General features: G+C 38.6%; 1 protein-coding gene across 3 annotated transcripts in view; it reads left to right on the top strand.

Annotated features, from left to right (window-relative positions):
- The window catches only part of MYRFL (myelin regulatory factor like), a 127,785-nt gene extending 109,588 nt beyond the window's left edge, over nt 1–18,197 (top strand). For 2 of the 3 annotated variants that reach the window (XM_077111412.1, XM_077111413.1), the window contains exons 16-25: nt 1,795–1,880; nt 4,414–4,488; nt 4,565–4,617; nt 4,732–4,917; nt 11,745–11,807; nt 12,419–12,503; nt 14,951–15,025; nt 17,037–17,157; nt 17,494–17,568; nt 17,694–18,197. In XM_077111412.1, the coding sequence (XP_076967527.1) occupies nt 1,795–1,880; nt 4,414–4,488; nt 4,565–4,617; nt 4,732–4,917; nt 11,745–11,807; nt 12,419–12,503; nt 14,951–15,025; nt 17,037–17,157; nt 17,494–17,568; nt 17,694–17,780 (906 nt within the window). In that variant the 3' untranslated portion in view covers nt 17,781–18,197. The remainder of the gene's footprint in view (nt 1–1,794; nt 1,881–4,413; nt 4,489–4,564; nt 4,618–4,731; nt 4,918–11,744; nt 11,808–12,418; nt 12,504–14,950; nt 15,026–17,036; nt 17,158–17,493; nt 17,569–17,693) is intronic. The other variant, XM_077111414.1, reaches the window with a different exon arrangement.
- The last annotated feature ends 7,480 nt before the right edge of the window (nt 18,198–25,677 follow it).

Consider the following 25,677-nt stretch of genomic DNA (forward strand, 5'->3'; position numbering starts at 1 on the left):
TCTTCATTCCCTCTGTCTCTGCTTTCCAAGAGTTGGGTGGGTGATTCCTGCTATGTTTGGGATTAGAGTGAGATGGAAAGGCCCTCCAAGTTTAAGGAAGAATTTACTGAATATGCAGAGGAGGAGAGGAAAGGGGAAGGAATGAATACTGATAAATACTTTTCAACATCCACTTCTTATAGATTCCCTGACCTCAGCTTATCCCAAATAAAATCTACTGAATTGAATTTTTCAGGGCATTTAAGTTTTTAATATTACAGAATTACTCCATGGTAGTTCTCATGTACACCTAAATTTGAGAACCACTGCATTGTTAATTGGATCATCCAATAACTCTGAAAAGGTAGGCAGACATTATTTTATTATTCCTATTTTATTAATGAAGAATATAAGGCTCAATGATGTTTAGGTAACTTATACAAGACTTGACACCGAGTCTGACTCCAGGTCCTAGACCATCTCCCTGTACTAGGTCAAAGAATTTCGGGCAAAAGTGTACGATATAAAATAATCTGGCAGGTATAGGAGAGTGAGTTGGAGGGGAAAGCACTTGTTCTGAGACTAATACTATTTAATGTCAATCAATTCAACAAATTTCATTGAATCCTTTCTTGGTGCATCATTCTATTAGGACATTCTTAGATCCATCTCAGTGAGATGTAAAAATAGTATAAACCATTCAGATCTTGATATTCAGAGTGACTTCCACTATACTTATGGGTGACTCAGTTATAATAGGATCTGTGTACTTGTAAATAACAGTAAAAATTTTCCTCCCAATATTACATTGAAAAACATTTTCTTTAATCAGATAACTAGCCTAAAAATTTCAACCGAAGGTCAATTTTAAGCTATTTCTTAACAACCACCATCATCCAACACCTTTCTGACCAAAAGCATGGCTCTGCCCTTTAATCCCAGGAAGAAGCAAAAATAAAACTCCCCATTGCATTAGAGGGAAAACTCATATTTAAGGAGTACCCACTGTCTGCCAGACGTGAGCTGCTTTCATGTGTCATCTTATTTAGGTGGGTAGAAAATCTCTACCCATATCTTCAGCTGGCTTCCCCATCATTCCACAGCTGTGTGTTGTATAGCTCTTGGCTCATACCCCATAGGCAAATTTTCATGCCAGTATGCACCAGTCCTAAAATTTTGTCTCATTCACTTTCTAGAGACTGTAATTGAATTATTTTTTATATTCCCTAGAGCGTTTATTGCACATAGTAGTGATCAATAAACATTTTTTGAATGACTATGAGAATAAATAAGGCAAAGGTCCAGAGCTGTCCTTATAAATAGGAGGTAGAATTGGGTACCAGTGTATGTTTTAAGAGTGCTTGGTAGGATTTTGTGCCACAAATGTCCTTTCTGTAGTCTGTCATGATGTTGGAAATTCTTCCATTGGAATTTGTACCTTCATGTCTTGAAGATCTTTTTGTTTTCAAAGGTATCCTATTAAAAGGGATGGATATTTGGGTTCCAATAGCATCAGGTCTGGTAGGTCTCCTCTTCCCTCAAAAAGTTGCAAGATTAAGCACACAGACAATTGTCCTATGGGATTTTAGATAAAGGGGAGATTACTGTGGCCTGAATGTAAGGAAAGGGACTTGAGGTAGGTGCTGGAAGAGAGTCATTTTCATAGAAGTAGAGGGAAGGAGGAAAATGTGAGCTGAGAAGAGCATGTCAGCCACCCCGAGGGAGCAGAAAAGATCACTAGTGGGAAAAATTCCTCAGACTTCCTTATCTCAGTGTTGTTCATTTATCACTACTCACTACTGAATCTTTTTATAGGTTTATTTTTCAGGAAAAAAACAGTTGTGCCCTAACTGGGTTTTCCAGACCTTGGTTATAACTCTAATTGCTGTGATGGCATTTTGGTAAGAAAAGCTTCAATGTTATGTCAAATTCTTTCTTTTCTCACTTATGAACTGGAGACTGACCTTCCCTTTGCTTTGAAGAGAAGCAGCCTTTAAACCAGGGATTGACCTGCTATTTAGCTTATAGATAAGAGAGCCTTTTTCAGACTCATATTTTGAAGGAAGAAGCACAGGCCTTCTGCACTTAAATGTGAAATGAAGGAGGTCTCCTTAAACATGAATGATGATATCAATCAACTGGTATGTTTTAGCAGCTTGCTGGGCCTTTCACTTGTGTGTGTGTGTGTGTGTATGTGTGTGTGTATGCTAGCATACATTTGTGTCTCTCTTAGTCATGCAAATAAATTTCTCAAATTCTTTGTTCTCCCTTCTACTTGGGGGAAAGGAGTGAGTTAGCAATCAGGTACAAGCCACGATTCCCTGGTCACTCATATTTTTTAGAAGTCTTTTGGACTCTTCAGTGAAGACTTTGCACCAAAGGGACTATGAGATTACTCCAAGATGTACAAATAAATGATATTGTAGTCAAATTTACTAAGTAATTAAATAAAACAAATACAGTAAGGATAAAAGTATTTGCTGTGCAAGCATTAGGTGACATTTGATGGGCTGCCCCTCCTGCCCAGGAAAGTGGGATGATCTTTCTCAGGCCTCTGTCACTGCGCTGGCTCCTCTGCCTTTGACCTGGTTAGCTGTGCTCCCTCAGGCCTCCTGCTCTTGCCCATGTTCTCCGGACTTTGAATAGTTTTTTCTTATTTTTAGTCTGACTAGTCACATGTTGAAAGGAGTATTTATCTAACCCCCAAAAGTGCTTTGTTAGTGTGAGAAAGGACCAGCTCCAGGACCTTGTCGTAGGGGAGATAATCATTGTCAGAGACAGAGCAAGTGGCTCTCCCAAGGCACCTCTGGTTCCTTGATCTAAAGCAGTTCCCTAGCTGTAGAAGGCAGGGTAGATCTCTCTGTACCCATATCTGTCCTCAGCATTTTCACTTTTGACTTGCTGCCCACTGTGGGAAGTTTACCCAAGTATTACACATCACTCCACAGAATTCTCAACTCAGGAAAGCACAGCATTTACCTTTAATAGATACACTTGGCATTGTCTAGCAATACAGATTTCCATTAAATCCAATGGAAAGGTCATACAAGATCTAATTCTGAGACTTTGTAAAATGTGCTTATCAGAGTCTATGAATTCCAATATTGTTAACCATCTAAGACCATAAATGGGAGGTATTAGGCATGTTATCTTGTTCCTGGCCTTGCTTCTGGTATACCTGAGAAGAACTAAACCATCGGACATACCCCCCAAAGAAGGGACCTGTCCATTTCACTGTATGGTCCTGGAAGTTCTCTGGTTATATAATGAAGTAGATGGAACAATTTAGAAATATTACTTAAGGATTAGTTTTGGGGGGCCCGGAGAATTGGGTACATGGGAGAACAATGTAAGGGAAACTGGACCAAAAAACAAACAGTTGCCACAACAGCAGTCCATATTCTGTCTGACGATGACAGTTTTGTACCTCCTGGGAGGAACCAGCTGCTGAGGACATACTGAGAATTCTTTCTTTTTGAATGGAATTCAGACATGTGGCACATCTCTTTGAGTATACTTAAGGATGGTAAACCCAACACCTTTAACGGGCAAAGCAAAATAATAAGCAGTCCCATCTGGAGGACCAGGTGTAAAGTAAGCTGGCAAGAAGTCAAGTTAGGTAAAGCTGTCAAATCCAGCACCAAGTGTTACTGTAAAATTGTAAGGCCGACTTCCTTGTATGGTTTGTGAGATGGTTCTAAAGGCATCCCCCAAAGAGGAGACCCCTAAGTGTTTAGATCCATGAGCCTTGTTAAGAATAGTTTCCCAAAGCTCAGCACCCTTAAGAAAAGATTCCGTTTGGATATATAAGTTCTGATAATTAGGAGAAAAAACAGATATTCTCATTATTTTGAAGTCATGTATTACGGGAATGGATGCTTTATTGCATTTCTTTTCCTTCCTCTGCCCATTTTGGTGTATTGTGCCTTAAAAAGATAGACAGCAGGATTATGTCAGAGAAGTGACCAAAGGGGTTGACATCTACAGCTGGCTAATCATGTGCTGCCTTTCATCTCCAAATGCTACAGTGCAGGCGACTTCCATCAGTGGGCTGTGAACTTTGCTCTGACTTTTTCCTGCAAGGAGCAGAAGGCTGCCTCCAGAATTCATACACTTCCCCTTGTAATCTTCCACTAGTTATCCACACTTCTGAGACAGCTTGCCAGCCAGAACCAGGAGACAGTGTTGTGGAAAAATCCATCAGCCTGGAGTACCTCGGGAGCCTCTGAGCTGCAAGAAGCCAAGGGCTTTTCTCACCAGGATAGAAAAGTATAATTGTGCTTGTTTCCATGGCACTCCTTTCAGCCATGGCCCACTCTCCTTCCTCTCCTATCTGTGTGGCCTGTTAGTGTACATTCTTGGCCAGCTGGATATGTGAGAAGTGTCTGGATTCAAATCCACCACATAATGCTTTGTTTATTTATTTTTTAACAGTGCCCTGACAATCGTCTCCCTTTACATACTTAGCTTGAAAGATCAAGACCGAGGTGCCCCAAGTCTCCCCCCAAGGTGAGTTCGCCTCTTGCCTTTTGGGAGGAGGATCGTTGGAGGTTCCTTCAGTAATCATCCCATTGTCCTCCTCCAGCAATCTCACAGCCACGCAGGAGCCTGGTCTGACTCCCACAGCCTCACCCTCTGGTAAGGCCTTCCTGTTCCTCATCTCAAACCTTCCCTTCGTGTGAGCGGTCGCAGAAGAAACCCCCCGTCAGGGTAACCTTGTGGCTTCCCTCCCCTCTACCCTCTGCCTTGCAGCTGCTAATGTATCCCTGGCAACCACACCGTCTTCCCTCCAAGGACCTGAAATCACTTTCTGTGAGATCCTGCCCTGTCAGGAGATTTACTGCTGCCCCATCTGGGGAATCAGAAGAGTCATTTCAACTCCTGTGCAAAAGCAATCCAAGGAGGAGGAGAAAGAACTCCATCAGCGGCAATGGACAGGTAAAGGGTGTTCAAAGAGAACAGCTAGGGCTTTGCCAGTACTTAATAAATAGTCTGTTAATGATTCCGGATAATGTTTGTACTCTTCAACTTGGAGTGGCAAAGTCTTTAAAAACGCAAATACCCAAACCGACCATCACCTATAGGATGGAGTTCCCTGCCCAGGGGTGAAATTTTGGTTGATTCAGGTCCTTACAATTTTCACCAAGGGAAAGAGTCTCATTTGTCTGTCACGGACAAAGACAGTATTAGCACTAGTGAAGTAATTATATGCATGAGGGTAGATTTTTTTGGCTTACTTGGAACTTAAAAAATGATGTGGTATCTGGGCTGTTTGCCTAAATCAACTAGGGCAAACATAGACTTTGGAAACTCTAATGAGTTCAGGGTAAGCTTTAAGTTAGTGAAAAACACAAGGTTAGCATTCCACTTTCAGATTATCTCCTTCCTAAGGACACACACGCATCACACGAATACACATGGATGTTTTTAAAGTCACATAATTTTCATGTTAAGAAAAAATTGTGGAAACTTGATCAAGGCCTAAAAATGTACTTTTTAATGTAAGATCGAATACAGTACATCCAGAAGTATACTTACTATTGTTTTTAGAAATCTCCTTTCTGTATACCATGTTAATGAGTGTCTAAAATAATAATGATGATGCTAGTAATAGCAATAAATACATATTGACATAGCTTTCAAACAACAGCCCCTAAATCAGAGTGGCGTCATATGGCGAAAATTTATTTCTCACTCACTCTGTATATCAAATGTAGATTGAAAGAGGGCTTTTGGTCACCATGTCATTCAGGACCAGCTGGTGGGGACTCCAGCTCACTGTGTATTTCCACAATTTCCATAGCAGGAGTAAGAGCATGAGCAAATTATGTGCTAGCTCATAAAACTTCCACCTAGGCATAACACGTGTCACTTCTGCTTTTACTGGCCAAAGCAAGTCAAATTGTTTATGTCTAATTTTAATGCAGGTGGAGAAGTATAGTCCTAACATGTGCTTGGAAGAAGATGACACTGAATATTTGTGAGCAGCACCAGTCATTGACATGTAGAATATGATCAGTGGTAGAGATTGGTGACTGTAATGGAATTTCTTTTCCCTTTTGATATTATTTCCTATCCTAGTCTTGGATAAATAACTTATCAATCATTGCGGTCATTATCATCATCAGGATATAATGAGATATTACTAAATGTGAGGCACTGTCATAAGTAGTTTGCATGAATAAATCATTTAATCCTTCAGCCTAAAAGATAATAAAAGTGCTGTTATTATCCCCATTTCTCACCCTGCCACCCTCATACACACTTGAGGAGACAATGCTAGCTTTATTTTTCTCATGAAATAATTCTTGAGGGCATTTGGGAACAGATGCATCCCTATAGGGTTCAACTTGAAGAAAGCAATTAGTTTCAGTCACCAGATTCTCAGTACTTGAAAATATGGAGCATTCCAATAGTGCCATAAAAATGCCCCATAGCCTTTTCCCTTGTAAAAGTTCATGGAATCTTGTGGCTGGAAAACTCCTTTCTTGCCTTGGGAGTCCACCTTGGTGTCATTTCCTGAAAGCAGTCCTCAGAAGAGACCATGCCACCTCTGACAGCTGTGCTGATAACAATGGATCCTGAGTAGGAAGAGGTCATGGACTGGTCCAGTCTCCATCTTCAAAAGATTTCTTGGCCCCTGAGAAATTGACTCCCATAGCAACAAGCGCTTCACATCCAAGGAGTATTGGGAAGAGCAGCCCTCGTCACACCTCGTGGGGATCTGCTGCCACTATCTCTGGACAATGAGTGTCTGCTTATCTTATGTTGCCATAACTATGAGAGAAACTGCAGTGACTCCTAAAGAAAGAACATCTGCTCAGGGTGCCCCTCTGTGTCTAGATAGACATGAGACTATTTAGACACAGACAGGCAGCTTCTCTGGCTAAAAATGAAATTGAAGTTCTGCCTTACCAGGCTCCCTGCTGATATACTGGAAGAGTACATCCCTCTTTCTCCTTTCAGTTGGAGAAGAATGGAAAGGCCTTAACTATTCTATTCACTTTCACCTTCAAGAAACCTGAAAAACTACTGGGAATTTAGTCAGAGACTGTCAGAGAGCAGCTAGACCAATGGTCAACTTTTTGACCTTGAGGGTCAATTATTAATATATTTTTACAATTATTTAATTGAGAAAATACACAAAGGGAGTCTATAACTATAAATTCAATTAAGTTCTTAACTGAATTATTTTTATTAATCCAATACAAATCTATGTGAGAACTCATAGTTCAAGTTTCAAGTTCACAGATGACATCACAGGCTCCTTCATGTAATTACCCAGGATTCCAGAGTCCTCAAGTCAGGAGAACCTCTGATTTAAACCAACTCACCCATTTTACAGTTGATGAAACAGAGGCTCAGGACCTTGCTTAAGGTCCTGTGGTGAGTTGTTAATAGAGAAGTTAGAATTGAACTCTGGGTCTCCTATTTCCCTATCCTGGTTTCTTTCTATTCAACTATCCTGCCTCCACTTATTTGAGCACAGTTCTAGAAAGTCCCTTCAGTTCCTAGGTTTCTCCAGTCATTGAGATAACCCCACTGTGGGACATTTCTGGAGGTCTGAGGAAAGGCCCTTCCTTTTTGCTGCTGATCCATCCTTCCTTTCTGTCCAAGGCATCATATAACATCAAGGAATCTAAGTTTCAAAGAGGAGAAAGCCACGCAGCTATTCTTTTCTCTACATATGTTTCTGAGGCATTAAATACCAATTAAAGATAAGATGTAAAAATAAGAAAGAAATGTAAGGGTAAAAAAAAAACCTTAGAAAAACTCTCAATGGGATGCAGTGTAATATCTAACACATTTATGAGCCTCCTCCTTGAAGAATAACCATCCAAATAAAATAAGTGAAAGGAAATCATCATTTTTTTAACATGCTGAGTTTAAGACATTTTTCTTCTTTTGGGCCTAAGTTGATTTGGGGCCAATAAAGTGTTGTTCAGAAAAGTTATTTTTCTTCTTCCACTTAATAAAGGTTTGGGTAAATAAGACTAATCAGAAATTGGAAAGTGAGTATTTTGGAATAGTGAACGTCTACTCTGAGGAATCAACTGAATGTTATAGATTGGATTTAAACCATAGAACTATGTAGACAGCAGAGTTAGATATTAAAAAGCCCATAAGAAAAAAAGTTATGGATTTCTACAGATTGTAAGAGAGTTGATGAAGACTCAAAAAATATCACAAAACAGAAAGTCATCTGGATTCATGCTCATTTTGGTTTGAAGATCAGAACTCTGAGAAGAGCAACTGACCAAAAGAAAATGGTCCCCTATGTTAAAGGACTCAGCCATTGATTGGTGTGGCTCTTTGAGTCTTCTTTGCATGAATATGGTTCAATCAAGGGAAGAGAAAGGTAGTCAGGATGTCGATGTGGGACTTACCCATTAACATAGTTTTACAAGTAATGGAATACACACCTTCTCCTAGGACAGTATGTGCTTTGGTTGGATACCATCTCAAATGTCTCCTTACCAGAAACTTCTAATTTAGTTTATTGGCGGGGGGGGGGGGGGGAGTTACCACCCCCCAATTGTGAACTGTATCTCCAACTTTACAATGAAAACCACTGGGAATATTAGTGGTTATTGTTACAGTGTTATTTATAGTGACAATTGCTAGAAGGTATTTGTAAAATAAGAGCTACCTTTGTATGACTGTAGGAGAATTTATGGTTTTCCAATAATCAGGATTTCAGAATTGACTAGTCTTGCTTTAGAGCAGTGACAAATTGGAGGTGTTTTATAAGGACCTGTTATTTCCAATCATGCTTTTGAAAAAATATTCTAATCTTCAAGATTAATTATCCCTCCTCAACCTCACCTTTTTATGCCTGTTAAAAAATTCTTTACCCAATCAGATCCTCAATCCTATTTATAAGGTTCTGTGACTCCAGAAACTTTAATACATGATCCTGTGGCAGTGAGGCAAATTGAGGTTCTATTGCCAGAATTTATAATGCACTTCTTGCAAATTCAGCAGAAAGGTGAACAAAAAGTGGGGCAAGAAAATAAAGATAAAGTTCTGGTTTCCCTTCTCTTCAGGCCCCATTTGCCCTATAAATTTACAGCCTGTGTGGAAGCAGCCATAAGAAAACTAATAGCAGGAGGCATGGTGCTTGAAAATTATTGTTGGGATAGCTGGAATCCAAGAAATCTGGGAGTCTTTTGGGTAGTACATATATTTATATATTAAAGGACACAAATGTTCCATTTTCTAGAAAATCCTCATAAATCAAGATTTGACTCTTCTTAGTAGAAAACATCATGTTGGGCAAGAGGCAAGAGGGTCAGAGAACTTGAGCGCCTTCGATTTTTATACAGCTCCATGTCCTTTCTGATATTCCCTCTGTACCCACTCCATGTGGGAATCTTCCCTGTGAACGTGTGACAAGGAAACATTTTTCTAGAGGTTATGTAATTGGCCTTCCTTTCTCTTTCTCTACCTCCATTTCTTCCACAAATACCTGTCGAGCACCCACCGTGAGCAGGCACTACATTGCTCTGAGGATACAATAGGAAACAAGATGAGGTCTTCAAGGAGCTCACGGTCATGTGAGCAGATAAGTAAACAAGCCCTTTCATTCAAGTGTGAGAAGTACTAACTGGGACAGAGATACTCGGGAGTGATTGTCCCCGAGTAATGTGCACTCTGGCTTTTAAGTTCTATACTGAAATTCAACAGAGGAGCTTGAACATGGATCTAAATCTGTAAATTAAGATTAAGGATTGCTATAGTTAGTTGTACAATTAGAAAAATCTTCCTTCATGAATTGTAGCAAATGTTCCACACGAACAAGGTGTTAATGATAGGGTGGTATGTGAACATTCTATATTTTAAGCATAATTTTTCTGTAAACCTACAACTTCTCTAAAAGAAAAAAATTGAGGTTTGTTTAGCAACGCACCTAAATGATTGCTATCACTATCCGCTTTATGTAAAATGGACTTTTTTTTCCTACTGCTAACAACAATCATCTGGACAGTTGCCTTTTCAAAATTGTGTTAAAATGCCTTTTTGGAGTGTATGCATAGCTATTCCCTGGCTTCCAAGCCTATTCTAGCCTGATAACAAAGGGCTTGATCTGCCTGTCATCTGGCTGTAGCTCAGGCCTCACCTTAGGCTTTAAGCTAAGCTCACTTTGTATGTATGTGTATGTATATGTGTGTGTGTAAGTGTGTCACATTTCATACACTTCTAGAATAACAAAGTTATGGACTCTGGAATTAGACTGGACTGGAATCCCGTCTCTATTCTTACCCACAGAATGACCCCTCAGTGCCTCTGTAAGAAGAGGCTAACCTCCCTCATAGGTCTGTTGTGAGACACTAAGAACAATGTTCAATAAATAGTAAATATTCAACAATTAGTAGCTGTAGTTATCATTATTAGCCTTCAAGAAAGAATACATAAATCCCATAGAATTTTCTCTAACATTTCATAGTCAAATTATTGAACAATCAGGAAGGCACTTCCACTCAATTTGTTTTATAAATTTTGCTCATCTGTAGAGACTCCAACCTATTTGTATGAAAACCATTAATATTTCATTATTTTACCTTAAAGAAAACTTGCTGCTATTTTTCTTGGTTTTTACTCCCTTTTTCCATTGGCCCTAAACCAGATTCCCTACTTTAACAGGGTCCATCAAACAGCAGGGTAGCTGCAAAAGTAGGGAGAGGTAGAAACTGATGGGGGCCAATGTACATACTTGACCCTGGGTCCCAGTGTTTCCCGAATTCAATTTTAAAGGGATTTTAAATCTGAACAATTATAGCACTTTGCTTTTCCCTTGGAACTCTAGAAAGAGATGAGGTGTTAGATTCCAGACATCTCTGTTATTTTTTCTTTTTCCTTCCAGCTTTCTAAATACTTTATTTTAAATGACTTTTGCCCTCACTCAGTAAAAGAAATATGGGTAATAAGCATCTCTCTGTCTCTTAGCAACCTCCTATGAGCAGGGCTCGGATTGGGCAGAGCAGTTGCTGTTAGGGCCTGTTGTATTTACTCAAGAGGTAAAACAGATTGATAGGGGACTGGCGGGAAGGTAGAAGCCAGCTCAATAAAAGTAAGACACTGGTGTTCAGCGTTGTCCAGTTGAGGAAAGGGCTGCCCCAGGAGTTAGTGGGTCCCCATTATTGGAAATATGTAAACAAGAATTCCCTGATGAGTTATTTCCCTTTTCTTTCCTCATCAGCAATGCACCCCTAAAATAGTAACACTGAGGTACCCAGGAAAGTACACATGTAGTCTTGATTTAGAGTAGCTATGATGATAATTCACAAACTAAATAAGAAATGCAATCACTATTAGTTTGTCACTTCTCAAAGTCAAATGGTTTCCATAATTTGGGTCAGATATTATTGCATGCATTCAATGAAGCTTAATAGAGGGTCCCTACTTTGAAGTTGTTGAGAAAGGACAAAAATACATGAAAGGATAAGTAATAACACAGAATAATATGAAATTCAATATATTGACAGAAATATCATTGATCACCACATAGAAGTTTTCGTTAGTAGATGCTAGAGCAGTAAGTAGAAAGGAGGGAGCTTTGAGCCTTAGGAATCTGATCTGGGATGGCTTCCTGGAGAAGAATGAGAATAAACTAGATCTGTAAGGCTGGTGTAGGGATGGGATGGGTGGAAAGGTGGGAGAGAGAAAGTGAGAGAAATGTTCAACTAACAGAGAAAACTAGGGCCCCGCACTGGGTTTCTGCTCATTCAGAACCTTTAACGCTGACAGAATTCTTTCCTCCTCAGAAGATGGAAAGAAGGCATTCCCAGCAAGAGATGTGCTAATCAGCCCCGACTGGGGGAGTGACTGTAAGTTTATGCATAAGGGGCCCTATGTGGGGACTTAGTGTGAGGGGGCAGACAAAGTGACAAGTTGTAAAGGCATTAATGGGGTGAGGAACAAGGACAAAGACCAGTGGGGTTGTTTTGTAATCAACGTCAGCCTAACCACGATTGAGGCAACAGAAATGGCCACTCACTACCAGACAAGTTGTGGTTGAGCACCAGAGTTTTTAATAATTCATTTTAACTTAGTGCCCTGCTTTTCTCTTCTATTATTTCAGTTCTGATTTTTTTAAAAACGCTTCCTTTGTTTGCCAGATTGCATTTTCGTGTTGCACCCTTCACTTTCAATGAATTTCAATTTAGCAGGACTTTGGTGGTCCAGAAATACTTTGGGATCTTATGAAGCTGTCTATTGGGCCTGGATCTTTATTAATTTTCTTTAAAATGCACTATGACAATAAAAGCTTCTCTTTTTCATATTTTGAATGCAAAATGGAATCCATTTATCTGGAAAATTCTCATTTCACAGTCTGCAATTTGGGGACTGTGATGTAGTACCCAGAAGAGTTTACCATGCCCTCCTCACCACAATGCAGAAGAATTTACCTCCTTTTCTCTATTTCTTCTCAATTCAGGGATTGATACAACCATCAGTTCTATTCAGATTATGGAAATCCAGCAAAAAATAGATCGTCAGTATTGCAGTAGAAGCCAATGTGGGTGGGTAAGCCTCTTCATTATGTCCCCATTCTTTCTGAAATTTACCCAGTGGCCTGAGTTTTTGAAACTGGAATGATGAAATTTCTGGAAATTAAAGCTAGGGGTGAAATCAATGGGTGCTTATGTTGTTCCTTAAGTGAAAACACATGGTTACACGGAGAGAAAAGGGGACCATAAAGTGGCTGCTATTAGCAAATGTCAATGAATCATGGCTCCAACAATTCTAGGCACCTGGCTTAATAGATAAGTCCAAAGCAAAAAACCTTAGGGGCAGCTGTGTGATTGATTCTCTGATGGCATATAGGCATGGAGCTGCTAGTTAATTTTATAGACAGGAAAGACATTGTTACTGACAGCTTTTAAGTTATGGATGAGCTAATATTTGTACATTTTAACAACAAGGGATATCATTATTTTAATTGCTGAAAAATCATTTATCTTAGCTTTTTCAGTGAGGAGGGGAAATCCAGGTACTGCAAATATTATCACTATATCAATCTCCAGCATATGGTGTTATCACCTTTGTCGAGATTATGATACATATAGAAGCAGAGAGTGCAAGTTACTTCAGCAAGCACAATGTGAAAGTTGCAGGTATTAAGAACGGCAGAGTTTTTAAAAATCTGACAAATAGTTACTGAGTGCCTTCTGATTAAAGGCAAAGTAATAGACACTACAGTTTGAGCTAGAGTCACAATTCCTGTGGCTCCTCAGCCTTATTTCTTTTCCAACCTGAAAAATGGTTTTAGGTTTCAAGTTGATGATCCTGAGTTATGAAAATAACTTGTATGATGTTTTACGAATTGTTTATGACCTGCATATTCATTATTTCGTTGAATTCTCACAAAATTCCCTAGAGGTTGATATTATTGACCCTCATTTTGCAGTTAAGGAAACTGTCATTCAGTGGGTGTTTTCGTTCCCTAGTTGCTAAAGCAAATGGGAATTTATTGGTTCATGGTTTTGAGACTTGCTGAAGTCCAAATCAAGGCATCATGAAGGCGATGCTTTCTTCCCCAAGACTGGGTGTTCCGGGGCTGGCTGCTGTTGATTCTTGGTTCTTGGCTCCTCTGTCGTAGAGTAATGCACATGGCGACTTCTCCTGGCCTCTTCCTTCTCTTGTGGGTTCCATTGACTTGCAGCTGCCCCATTTGTGGCTTTTTTCTCTCTGTGACCTTCCCTAAAAAGCCTTCAGTAATAAGATTGAAACCCATTCTGGCCCACACCTTGTCTGAGGTAACCTCACTTAAAGGTCCTATTTACAAGAATTCATACCAACAGAAATGGATTAAGTTTAAGAACATATTTTTCTGAGGTACATAGCTCCGAACCACCACAACTGGTTTGAAAGTTTGCCTGAGGTTACTCACCTTATAAACATCAGGGCAGAATATTAAGTTAAATGGTAGGGTGACATAATTAAGAGGAATCAGATGATTCAGGTTCAAATTCTAGAACTTTGGCAAGCTGCTTATTCTCCCTGCATATCTGTTTCTTCACCTTAGGTGAGGCTACTATGTACTGAATTGGATTGCTGTGAAGCAGGCAGATTCTAGGAGGCACATTGTTGGAAATAAAGTCCATGCAATGTGCTTCCTTTGGGGAAATAAGCTTCCCCCAGTCGAACAAAGCTTTCTTGATCCCAATCCAGATATTTCTATTTCCTTAAGACCTGGTTTAGTATTCATTAAAGTGAATCATTTTAGATGACTGGCCCTTTCCCCCATTTATCTGGTTTTAAGCTATATTCTCCATATATTTCAAAGGAATGGCCAGGTCGTAAGGAGAACTTGCATTAGACGCAATATGCCTTTTCCCTAGAGTTTTCCATTACAATATGCATCAAAGGAACTCTTCCTTTTTCCTAAGTATCTCTCTTAAAGGGGGGAAGAGGAATATGATTAGGCATATTCTCCATTAATTTCTCTAATACTAAAGAATAATTTGGAAAATAATTTTAGTTAATTCAGGTTCTGAAAGTGCATGATCCATCCTGCTAATGTCACTTACAAGGGAGTGATTTCTGGTAGAGAAGCTGGCATTTATTAGTCCCAGTCTTCCTTTCCAGGAGGATTGTTAGCTTGAGGACTTTGCCTCGTTTGTCTTCTGAAATCTGTATCTCTTTAAGGGGAACTGAAGTCATTTCCTGTGTATTTAGTTTTGCGCATTTGGACTGGGTTTTGACTTTCTGTCGTTTACTCTGTGTTCTAAGACTATATTAATCTTTGTGGCTTATTTTATATTAAGCCCTGAAAGAGATCACTTTGTAAAATTTGACAAGTATGTCTCTGAAAAACATAAAACCATACCATGTTAAACTTACTTTTCTATATTTATTATTTGCTCTACAATATTTAACAGTTTATGTAATATGTGATGAGTGGCAAATATCTTTTGAAGCCCTTCCTGCATATTATGATTTATGGCTTTATTTTTTTCCTATTTAGGTCTGGAAATTACAATTACAATATTCCTGTTAATAAATACACACCTACCAATGTGAAATTCTCTCTAGAAATCAAGTAAGTGCATGGTGGTAAAAACAACAACGAACAATTCCATTTTCATCATTAACAATTTTAATATTTCAATAAGTAAATAAATACATTATAATAACTGTTCTTCACAATATGATCAGGGGCCCTTCAGGCTCCCTGCGGTGAAATGGAGAGGCTCATAGGCTGTACACACCTAAGAAGTAGGAGTGTCTTTGGGTTTGAATCTCATGAACTGTAAACTGAGCCTGGTGCTCCTTGTTGAGCTGGGGTGGAAACAAGAATCCTAACATGGCCCCGGGAAGGAGGGCTTCACGGTTTGATGAGAACCTGGTAATAGTGCGAATGTACACCCATCCTTTTTGAAAGAAAAAAGGAGCTTGAGTTTGGAATTGGGCAACCGGGGTTCAAATTCTGTCTCTGTCACTTACTAATTTTGTGATTTTTGAGAAGTCACTTCTCCTTTTGGGACTATCATTTCTTTATCCATAAAATGAGTATACTACTATACCATAACATGTAGGGCTGCTGTGAAAGTTATTGTTAATAGTAGTGAAATTAATAGCTATTGTTTGTTGAGCACGGATCATATGCCAGACACTATACACTTTAATACTGGGTTAATAATCCTCACAACAACACTATGCGGTTGGTATTTTTCTTCTAGTTTGTTTTTCATATAGGATTACTTGGGTTTAGAGAGATCTAAAAACTTGTTCCAAATCTCGCAGCTAGTAACTGGTGGAGCTGGGCTTCAAACTCTGCCCATCCTTTTAACCGTCACTCTCTTGCCTCCCAAATGAGACAAGGTATGTAAAGACATTGCTGTCTCTGGCACATAGTAGGTTCTTAATGGTAGCGATTATTTTCACTACCTTGCCACCAAAATCACAAAACTCTAATCTATTCTTATGAGATCTTTTAAATCCTTTAATACTTTGACCCACCTCATTCAAAAATTATGCAGGGAACTACTCACTAGGAAGACAGAGGCACCTTTCCTTTGTCCTTCCCTTTCTTTCTTTCTGCCTCCCCACCTCTGTTACTCCTCCTCTGTCAGTTTTCCCTGCTCTCTCTGTCTCTTCCTCTGTTTCACGCACGCTGCATACTTCTTCTCTCATCAACTTTGCTTTTGCAAGGAGCTAGTGCCATTCAACCCTAGGAAGGTTTGTTTCCAGCAGCTAATGTTTTGTGACTCTGAACCCACCATATTTCAAGGCAGAGCAAAAGCTAAATGTACTATTCTCCAGCACTCCTTGAGTAACCTTGAATAGCATTTCCTCATTCCTGTCTAGCTTTTGATGAAAGGAAATGAGCTTAAATGGTGTATTCCCTGAAGCAGCAAGAATCATCTTGAGCCACTTAATTAAACTCTTTAGTTTAAGAACTAGTTTGGATGATTTCAAAGTAACACATATATCTCAACTGAGAGTTAAGGTTGTCCCTACACATGCAAAAGGATTGTCTTCAAAGACAGATAGATTTCATACTCTTTGTGTTTATTAATGGGCAGACCTCCAGACAAGGAAAAGCATGCTTTCTCACAGCACTTCTGCTTTGTGATAGCTTTGAAAACTAGTGATTTCTAATAAGGCTCCACTACCAAATCCCTGCCTGTGTTTGTTTGCATTGCTGTTTCAAATTATATCTATCCAAACCAGGAGTTTACAGAATTTGAACTCCTGGAAGCATCAGATAGATGCGAATTTAGTTGCCAGTGAAAAGAGAAGGGATAAATCCAAATATTATAAAACTCTAAGGAGATGAGAAGTTTTGAGGTTGATGTGATTTATGTCATGCGAGTGTTTTAGAAATCGACATCTGCGATTTCAGTAACCATCTGAGATCATTTCTTCTGTAATAATGAGATGTGAGCCAGCCTATTGGCATCAGTGAGCCTTGTGTAATAAAATGCCTTTTGTGAAATTTGAATGGATTTCCAAGTTATGTTCCCATGAGTTCCTCTTCTTATCAGATATCCAAGTAGAAGCTGGTAACTGCTTTTCCATTTGGCTTTTCTTTCCTTTGTCTCTTGAAGTACAACAGAGCCATTGATAGTCTTCCAGTGCAAAGTCACCCTTGGAAATATATGTTTCCATAGCAAAAGGGAAGCCAAAGGGACCCAAAGCCACAGAGAAGTCTCCCAGGAGATGACACAGGTAATGTTTTCCTGAATCTTTGGCTCTGTGTCTCTGTTTCAGAATGAAGTATGTCTTGAGTTGTGGACCTGTCTGTATTTCCCACTAAGAGAGGGGCGGCTTCAGCCAAATGCTGTGTTGCCCTTGCTGGCTGGCCCTGGTCACAGGCTCTGCTCAGCTTTTCCTTTGCAGCTTCCTTAAGAAGCAGCAAACACTGTTCTTGCTCTGCCTGGCATAAGCTGCTATCACAGATACCTCTCCTTCAGTAGTCAGAGAAATGCTTTCTTAGCCTACACTCTTTCCAACTGAGTGTAAAATGTGGTTATGAAATGGATCTCTTTTTCATTCATTATTTAGGGATACCAGCACATTTGGAGTCTCCCTGTAGCCCTGTTCTCTGACAGCGCTTACCATTTCCGTGTAGCCGCACCGGTAAGCTTTCTTTTTTTCCTTTTCCTTTTCAATAAGAATGAAATGAAACACACACAAGCAAAAAATTACACTTTAACTACAGTTGATTCTTACGTTAATATTTCCTTTTTCTCCTATTGTTTCAGGATTTAGCAGACTGTTCAACGGATCCTTATTTTGCTGGGATATTCTTTACAGATTACTTCTTTTACTTCTATCGATACTGTACCTAATTTATTCAAGTTTGGTTGGGAACTCTACCGAGTGACTGGGAAAAATACTAAGAAATACAGTTAATGGAAACTTATGTCCTTTTACAACTTCTTTCTTATAAAATAGTCACAGTTACTGCTGAAGGACTTTATCAGGCTTTGGCTTCTAACTGTTTTGAGACATTAATGAGGAAAGCAAGTGTTTGCTGGAACTTGAGATAATGTGATGTTTGATTTTGCCATGCCTATGAAGAAAACATTTCCTGGAGGAAACAGTACTGTTGGATTTGAAGATACTGCTTCTCATATTAAGGAAGCTATGAGGTCAAAATAGGCAGCTCCAACTTTACATTGTCTTGATGTATTTCAAAACTTTGGGGGAAAATAAAGAGACCCATTTCAGCTGTGTCAAGTTGAATCTAATAAGCATAGACTGTGTTTGAGAATTTGTGATGTGGCGCGCGTGTTTCGGGGGGAGGGAACAGTGAGTGGATGGTGTGTAATGTGGAGTTCACATTTAAGCAAACGATTGCTATGTGTTAGCATGTGTGAGCAAGTGCATACACACATGCACTAGAGTGAAGAATGTAGCTTGGTAATGAAACCAAGCGAAGTAGTTGTAACTCTGCTTTATGATGCTTGCTGGACACTAAACTTTTTGTGAGGTGGGACAGGCCCTCTTGTGACCAGCTGTTCACCAGGCTTTTAAGGTAACCCAGGCAATGTAGACCCAGGTGTTTGTATTTGACCTTCCCGTTGTCTTTGTTTTGATTTGCTTGGTTTGGTTTGGTTTCCTCTATACTTGAGGGGTTCTCTTCCAGGGCATTAAGGCCATTCTCAGTTCATTACAGCTGAATTGGCTTCAGATAATTCTATCTATCTATGGGTGAATTTGTATACATTTTCCAATTTGAAAATGCCAGAAATCCTCTAGCTGGAGATTTAAGCCACACTAGCTCTCCTTCTAGGTATCGGGTCTGCTGAATGGCTGCCTTTCCCTTATCTTACTGTTGTGCATAGATTAGGATGGGACAGTTTGAACTTTTTACCTTGGCACTAATACCAGCAGTAATAGCACACCCTCCCTTTCTTTATTTTCAGATATTATTAAGCATATGCCATATGGATGGAAATTAATTGAGACTCCACCTATTAAGAAAAGTCATGACTCTTATTCTCATAGAAGGCACTTTGAAATAAATCTGCCAACATAAATGTTAAACCAGAGATTAGGAGCTGAGGCTCTGGCCTTTGGTTCAAATGCAGACTATATCTGTGTGTCCTAAAGCAAATTACTTAACTTCCCTAAATTTCAATTTCTGTATTTACAAAAGAGGACAATGGGTATCTACAGCAGACAAGATTAAATGAGATTAAATAGGTAACCCACATGATAGCCTCTAAAATGAATATGAGTTGTTTTTGTTATACCTGCAAGGAGCAGAATCATTGTAAAGATAATGACGGAATTATAAAAGGATTGGGTAACTGAACACTCACACATTTATTGGGGCATTTTGGTCAACTGTAAAAACCATACTGCAGATAGCACATATGCCTGAGTTTTACATAAAGTTTATATATTTTTTCTATAGTTGGAAGCTTTTTTCTCTTTCTATGAACCGTGTGGGCTTTGTAGACAATGGAGTGGGGCGGTTATTCTAGGGTGGATTATTTCAGGATTCCTCCAGTTTTTTAGATTCAAATAAAAGTTGATTCTCTATGTTGTAGTACCAGCCTGTATCAACATGACCAAGACTTAGTTATCATTTGATCTTTTAATGGAATCTGGTGTTTGGTGTAGGAAAGATCCCATTTATTTGATTCTTCTACTGGTAGAGGAATGTTTGTCAGCAGTAGAGTTACAAGAGTTTTTGGTTTTTATTTGAACTTTTTTATTGTATAGTATAACATATATACAAAGCAAGAAATAAAAAAGCAATAATTTTCAAAGCTCTCTTCGACAATTAATTACAGGACAGATCCCAGAGTTTGTCATGGGCTACTATATGATTCTCAGACTTTTCCTTCTAGCTGTTTCAGAATATAGGAGGCTAGGAGGAATAAATACTTTTTAATCATCACAATCAACTTTTCTTTCTTTTTTGTGAGAAATAACATATATACAAAAAAGCAATAGATTTCAAAGCACAGCACCACATTTAGTTGTAGAACACATTTCAGAGTTTGACATGGGTTACAATTCCACAGTTTTTAGGTTTTTGCTTCTAGTTGCTCTAAGATACTGGAGACTATAAGAACTATCAATTTAATGATTCAGCAATCATATTCATATGTTACACCCTACCTTCTCTGTATAATTCCACCATCGCCTTTGATCTTTCTATCCCACTCTTTAGGGGTGTTTGAGCTATGGCCATTCTAACTTTTTCATGTTTGAAGGGTCTGTCACTAATGTGGGGTAGGGAGACGGAACTATCTGAAGTTCTGGAGAGGTTGGGCCTTCTAAGTTTCAGGACTTTTCTGGTCAAGGGACCCATCTGGAAGTTGTAGATTTCTGGAAAGTTACTCTAGTGCCTGGAACCCTTGTGGAATCTTGTATATTGCCCTACATGTTCTTTAGGATTGGCTGGAATGGTCCTGGTTGGGGTTTGGCAGGTTATGATAGGTGGCAAGGTTTAACTGAAGCTTGAGTAAAAGCAACATCCAGAGTAGCCTCTTGACTCTATTTGAACTCTCTCTGCCACTGATACTTTATTAGTTACACTTCTTTTCCCTTTTTGGTCAGGATGGAATTGTTGATATCACGGTGCCAGGGCTGCATTCATCCCTGGGAGTCATTTCCCATGTCGCCAGGGAGACTATCACCCAAGATATCATGTCCCATGTAAAGGGAAGGGCAATGATTTCACTTGCAGAGTTGGGCTTAGAGAGAGTGAGGCCACACCTGAGCAACAAAAGAGGTCCTCCAGAAGTAACTCTTAGGCATACCTATAAGTAGGCTAAGCTTCTCCAATATCTAGATAAGATTCACAAAAGTAAGCCTCAAGATCAAGGGTGTGGCCTATTGATTTGGGTGTCCCTAAAGTTTGACACAGTATCAGGAGATTTTCCAATGGTAAAGTTTAATAGTTCCATATTTTTTTCTCCCCTTCCTCAAGAGACATCGCCAATACTTTTTGATTGCTTGCTTAATATACTCTAGGATGTATCCAGGCATTACATTAGGCTATACAGGATTAAAGGAATTCTTTCTTATTCTGGGCTCCCTGTGTTTCAATTGTTCAAATGAGCTATATATATAGGTTGAGTACATTTGTGTGCTACAGAAAATTTCAGTTCCAGACCAAATAAGCCTTTCTTCCTTTGGTCTCAAAGAGTATGTGTGGTTCTAAAATATAGACATTGCCTTCCTTACCCCTGTGTTCTGAATTACTTTAACCCCAACCTAATCAGCTTTGTTCTTATCTCTAAATATCAGGTTTTATATATTTGTATATATAAAACAGCCTCTCAAAATCCAGAAATAATAGCAAGAGTTTTTTTTTTTAGCACATAAATTCTATGTTATTATTATTCATATACTTATGTCCAGGACAACATTAGGGTTTCACATACCAAATACTGTTCAATAATGTTACCTATAAGGGCTTCCTGTAAAATGAATACTCTTTTCCCATTAAATTCCATTAAAAAACTGTAAATCTTTTCCCCACAGACAGTCTTCTCAGGAAACTGTATTTAAAAAGCTTCAGGAAGAAACTGTGCATGCTGGGATTGGTTAAATCTTTTGGGTGACAGACTTTGCTGGAAGGTTTTTTCTTATGTTTACAGCACTCTCTCGGTTCTGAGATGTCCCCTCATTTTGGACCAGGCTGCTTTATGCCAAAAGACTTTTCCTTATCCCAAAGAAGAATCTGACTTTGTACTGATATATCTCCAAAGTCAAGATACTAAAATGTGTATAAAAGTCATAAACCCAGTCTAATCTTGAAAAAACAGCAGACAAATCCTGATTGAGAGATGTTCTGCAAAATCTCAGTTCTCCTCAAAACTCTCAAGGTCATCATAAAAAGGAAACTGTGAGAAATTGTCATAGCCAAGAGGAGCCAAAGGAGACATGATGACCAAATGCAGTGTGATAGCCTAGACGGCATCCTGGAACAGAAAAAGGACCTTAGGTCAAAATTAAGGAAATCTGAATAAAGTATGGATTTTAGTTAATAATAATATATCGATATTGGTTCATTAATTATGACAAATAGATCTTACTAATGCAAGATGTTAACAATAGGGGAACTGGAGATGTGGTTTAAGGGAACTTGCTATACTATCTTTGCAACTTTTCTGTAAACCTAAAGCTGTCCTAAAATTTAAAAGTTTATTTTTTTAAAAAGTCAGGAAACAGTCTATAACAGCTCAGCTGGAATATCACATGCTGCCACAAGGTGCCATTTTATGATAGCATAGGATAAGTTCAAGCCTGAAAAATAGGTAAGAGTTTTAACTTTAGGTTATTCAAAATATCCCAGTTGCCAATTATTTAAGCTAAAATTCTACTTATCTATTTCATTATCCCCCAAATATTATAAAGTATTATAAAGTAATCATGCAACATAAGCACATAGAATCACACTAATTCTTCATGAATTCTGATATAACAACTCAAACAAGATTTTGAAAACTGAATTTTTTCAACAACTGAACTATAAAACTTCTTTCAAAACAAACAATTGGCAGACATGTTTTTAAAAATTTTTTAATTTTTAAAATTAAAAAAATATGACAAGAAACACATTCTTAACATATGATCATTCCATTCTACATATATAATCAGTAATTCACAATATCATCACATAGTTGCATATTCATCATTATGATAATTTCTTAGAACATTTGCATCAATTCAGAAAAAGAAATAAAAAGAAAACAGAAAAAAACTCATACATACCATACCCCTTACCCCTTGCTTTCATTGATCACTAGCATTTCAAACTAATTTTATTTTAACATTTGTTCCCCCTGTTATTTATTTTTATTCCATATGTTCTACTCATCTGTTGACAAGGTAGATAAAAGGAGCATCAGACACAAGGTTTTCACAATCACGCAATCACATTGTGAAAGCTATATCATTATACAATCATCTTCAAGAAACATGGCTACTGGAACACAGCTCTACATTTTCAGGCAGTTCCCTCCAGCCTCTCCATTACATCTTGGATAACAAGGTGATATCTACTTTATGCATAAGAATAACCTCCAGGATAACCTCTCAACTCTGTTTGGAATCTCTCAGCCATTGACACTTCATGGCAGACATGCTTTCAAAATACAAATTTAAAAAACAAAAACCTTTTCTACTGCTCTTAACCTACCTCTTTTCTATTTTTATTTATTTTTTATAGGTATTTTTTTTTTTACATGGGCAGGCACCGGAAATCAAACCCAGGTCTTCTGGCATGGCAGGGAAGCATTCTTGCCTGCTGAGTAACCGTGGCCCGCCCTTTTATAGGCATTTTTGTATTTCAATGTTAGTGATAGATCCCTAACAACACACTATTTGAATCATGAGACTGTAAAGCTCCTCAAAAGAAAAGCGAAAAAGCAATTCTGTTGTCAATCTTACAAAGCACTTTCACAGAACTCCTCTCTGTAACATCAGGAGTGAGGGGAGTTATTTGTATTTCCCTATTATACAGTTGAGAAAATTGTGACATAGAAGTTAAGAAAGGACAAAGAGTGAGCCAGGTTTCCTGGTGCTAAATTTCATAGCTTTCTGCTATATTATGCCACTTTTCCTTTGGGATTTTTTTCCTTTCTTCATGATTATTTGGAGTTTGTAAGATACCCAGCAACTCAGATACTGACCCACCAAAAAGGCACTAACTCACCAGGCCCTTCTGGCCCTGTGAGAGAATAGCTTTTGATAGAAACCATTTAATACAGAATTAGGGGAAGGCAGAGGGACAGAGGTTGGGTGGGATCTTCTGCAACCAGCCCCTAAGGTGCATCTACTTGCATCGCACTGGAGCTGAACAGTTCACTTAAGAATCCTCGATACCAATCTCAGTCTGAGGAACACTTGGCAAAGTCTTTACTCAACAAAGCTAAAAATGTTTTGCAAGGGCATGTGTTGTTGATTTTTGTGTCTGATTCTGAAGAGTCATTTGAGCTTTAAGAAGCATCCAATAAGTTAGACTCTAGTGCATTTTTTGATGAGTGGTTGTTTAAAGCTTGTAGATACAGCACTGGGGGGCCTCTGATTGACCACCAGTGCCCAGCACACAGCTTCATCTTTCCTTGGTTGGATTCTGTGACTAGGAAAGAGCTGTCAGTTCTAAGGACATTTAATTGGAGGGAAAGGATGAGTGCCAAAGATCACGGTCTCAATTCTTTAATTTCTTTATGGCCCTACATAAACATAAAAAGAGAGCGTATTTTAGACAGTCTCTTGATAATGCTTGTTCTTCAGAGTTGAGGTCTCAAGCCATTTTTAGCTGTACTAACCTGTCCTATTGTTTAAATGCAGAATGGGAAAAGAACTAGACTCAGAGCCAGAAGATGTGGCCCTAGCCTTGAGATGACAACTTGCCCGTAGTGTCATCTTGCAAAATTCATTTAACGTTTTCAGTTGCAAATTTGGATTCATAATAGTCCTGAATACTACTAAGGTTAATGTGAAAACTAAATGAGAACTTGTAAAGAGGACAGTGCTGTATAAATACAAAAATCATTAAGAATCATCTCTGAGAAGACATTTTGAATAAGTAAGTGAGACATCAGAAACACTCACTTCTTCTAATGAGTTTCTGTCCATTACGCTTAGGGTAAGTTATATTTCCTTTACCATCCTGCTCATCTGGAAAACATTGCCTAGCACACAATAGGTGATTTGTTAACATTTATTAAGTGAAAAATGGGTAGATAGAAACATTTTCCTCTTATTTATGAGACTATAGCACAATGGCACACTAGAACAGATCTGAATTTTTCTTAGTCTTTCACATGATTTTTAAAAACTGCTGTTATTTGAAATAATAGGGTGTTACTGTTCTCTTCTCCAAACACATTTAAAACACTTCTAAATGACTTCCAATTGAAACTAGAAAATCAAAAGGCCCATTGTCTATTAAAGGATTCCAGAACCACCAGATAGTCAGCTACAGCTTATTATTCATCATTTATGTTTATAATGAAGCATTTAATTCTGTATACCGCAACTACATAAGTATCTAAATTAATTGCAGATTAATTGTGAAGTATTTAATGAGTGTTTCATACTGTGTCTAAACACTGAATGCATTATGGCAGTAATTAACCTGCTGTAGTGTTTCCCCTGAAGTGAACCCTCAGATCTCAGGCCTGTCATCCTGTACAATTACTGAAAAAGATTTCCTTCTAGTATGGACATTCTTGGCTTTCAAGAGCAGTATTTGGAATTATCTACAATAGGAGCTACCCAAGTTTATGTAAAGAAGAAAAAGGCTCTTAGTTACTGCAGGGAAGGTCCCTTTACCTCTAGAAAAGTACATCCATACACTCCAGCACGGCTGGTCCTTCACATAGCCAAACTCTGAGTCCAATAATGGTTTGTTCATTTCTACTCACTCACTGTTACAGATTGAATTATGTTCTCTAAGAACATATGTTGAAGTCCTAATCACCACTACTTCATAGTGTGACCCTATTTCCAAATAAGGGAGGAGATGGAACTAGGCAAGTTAAAAATGAGGTCATATAGAGTAGGGTAGGCCCTTTATCCAATATGACTGATGTCTCTTAAGAAGAAGAAATTTGAACACTGACAGACAGGCAGAAGGGAGAATACTGTGTAACAACCAGTGCAGAGAAAACCATGCATAGTTGGTAAGCCACTGCCAGAAGCTGGGAAAGAGGCATGAAACAGATTCTTGTCTCAGACTTCAGAGGAAGCCTAGTCTCCCTGACACCTTGA

The sequence above is a fragment of the Tamandua tetradactyla genome, chromosome 7 (assembly GCF_023851605.1).
Source record: "Tamandua tetradactyla isolate mTamTet1 chromosome 7, mTamTet1.pri, whole genome shotgun sequence".
Lineage (NCBI taxonomy): Eukaryota > Metazoa > Chordata > Mammalia > Pilosa > Myrmecophagidae > Tamandua > Tamandua tetradactyla.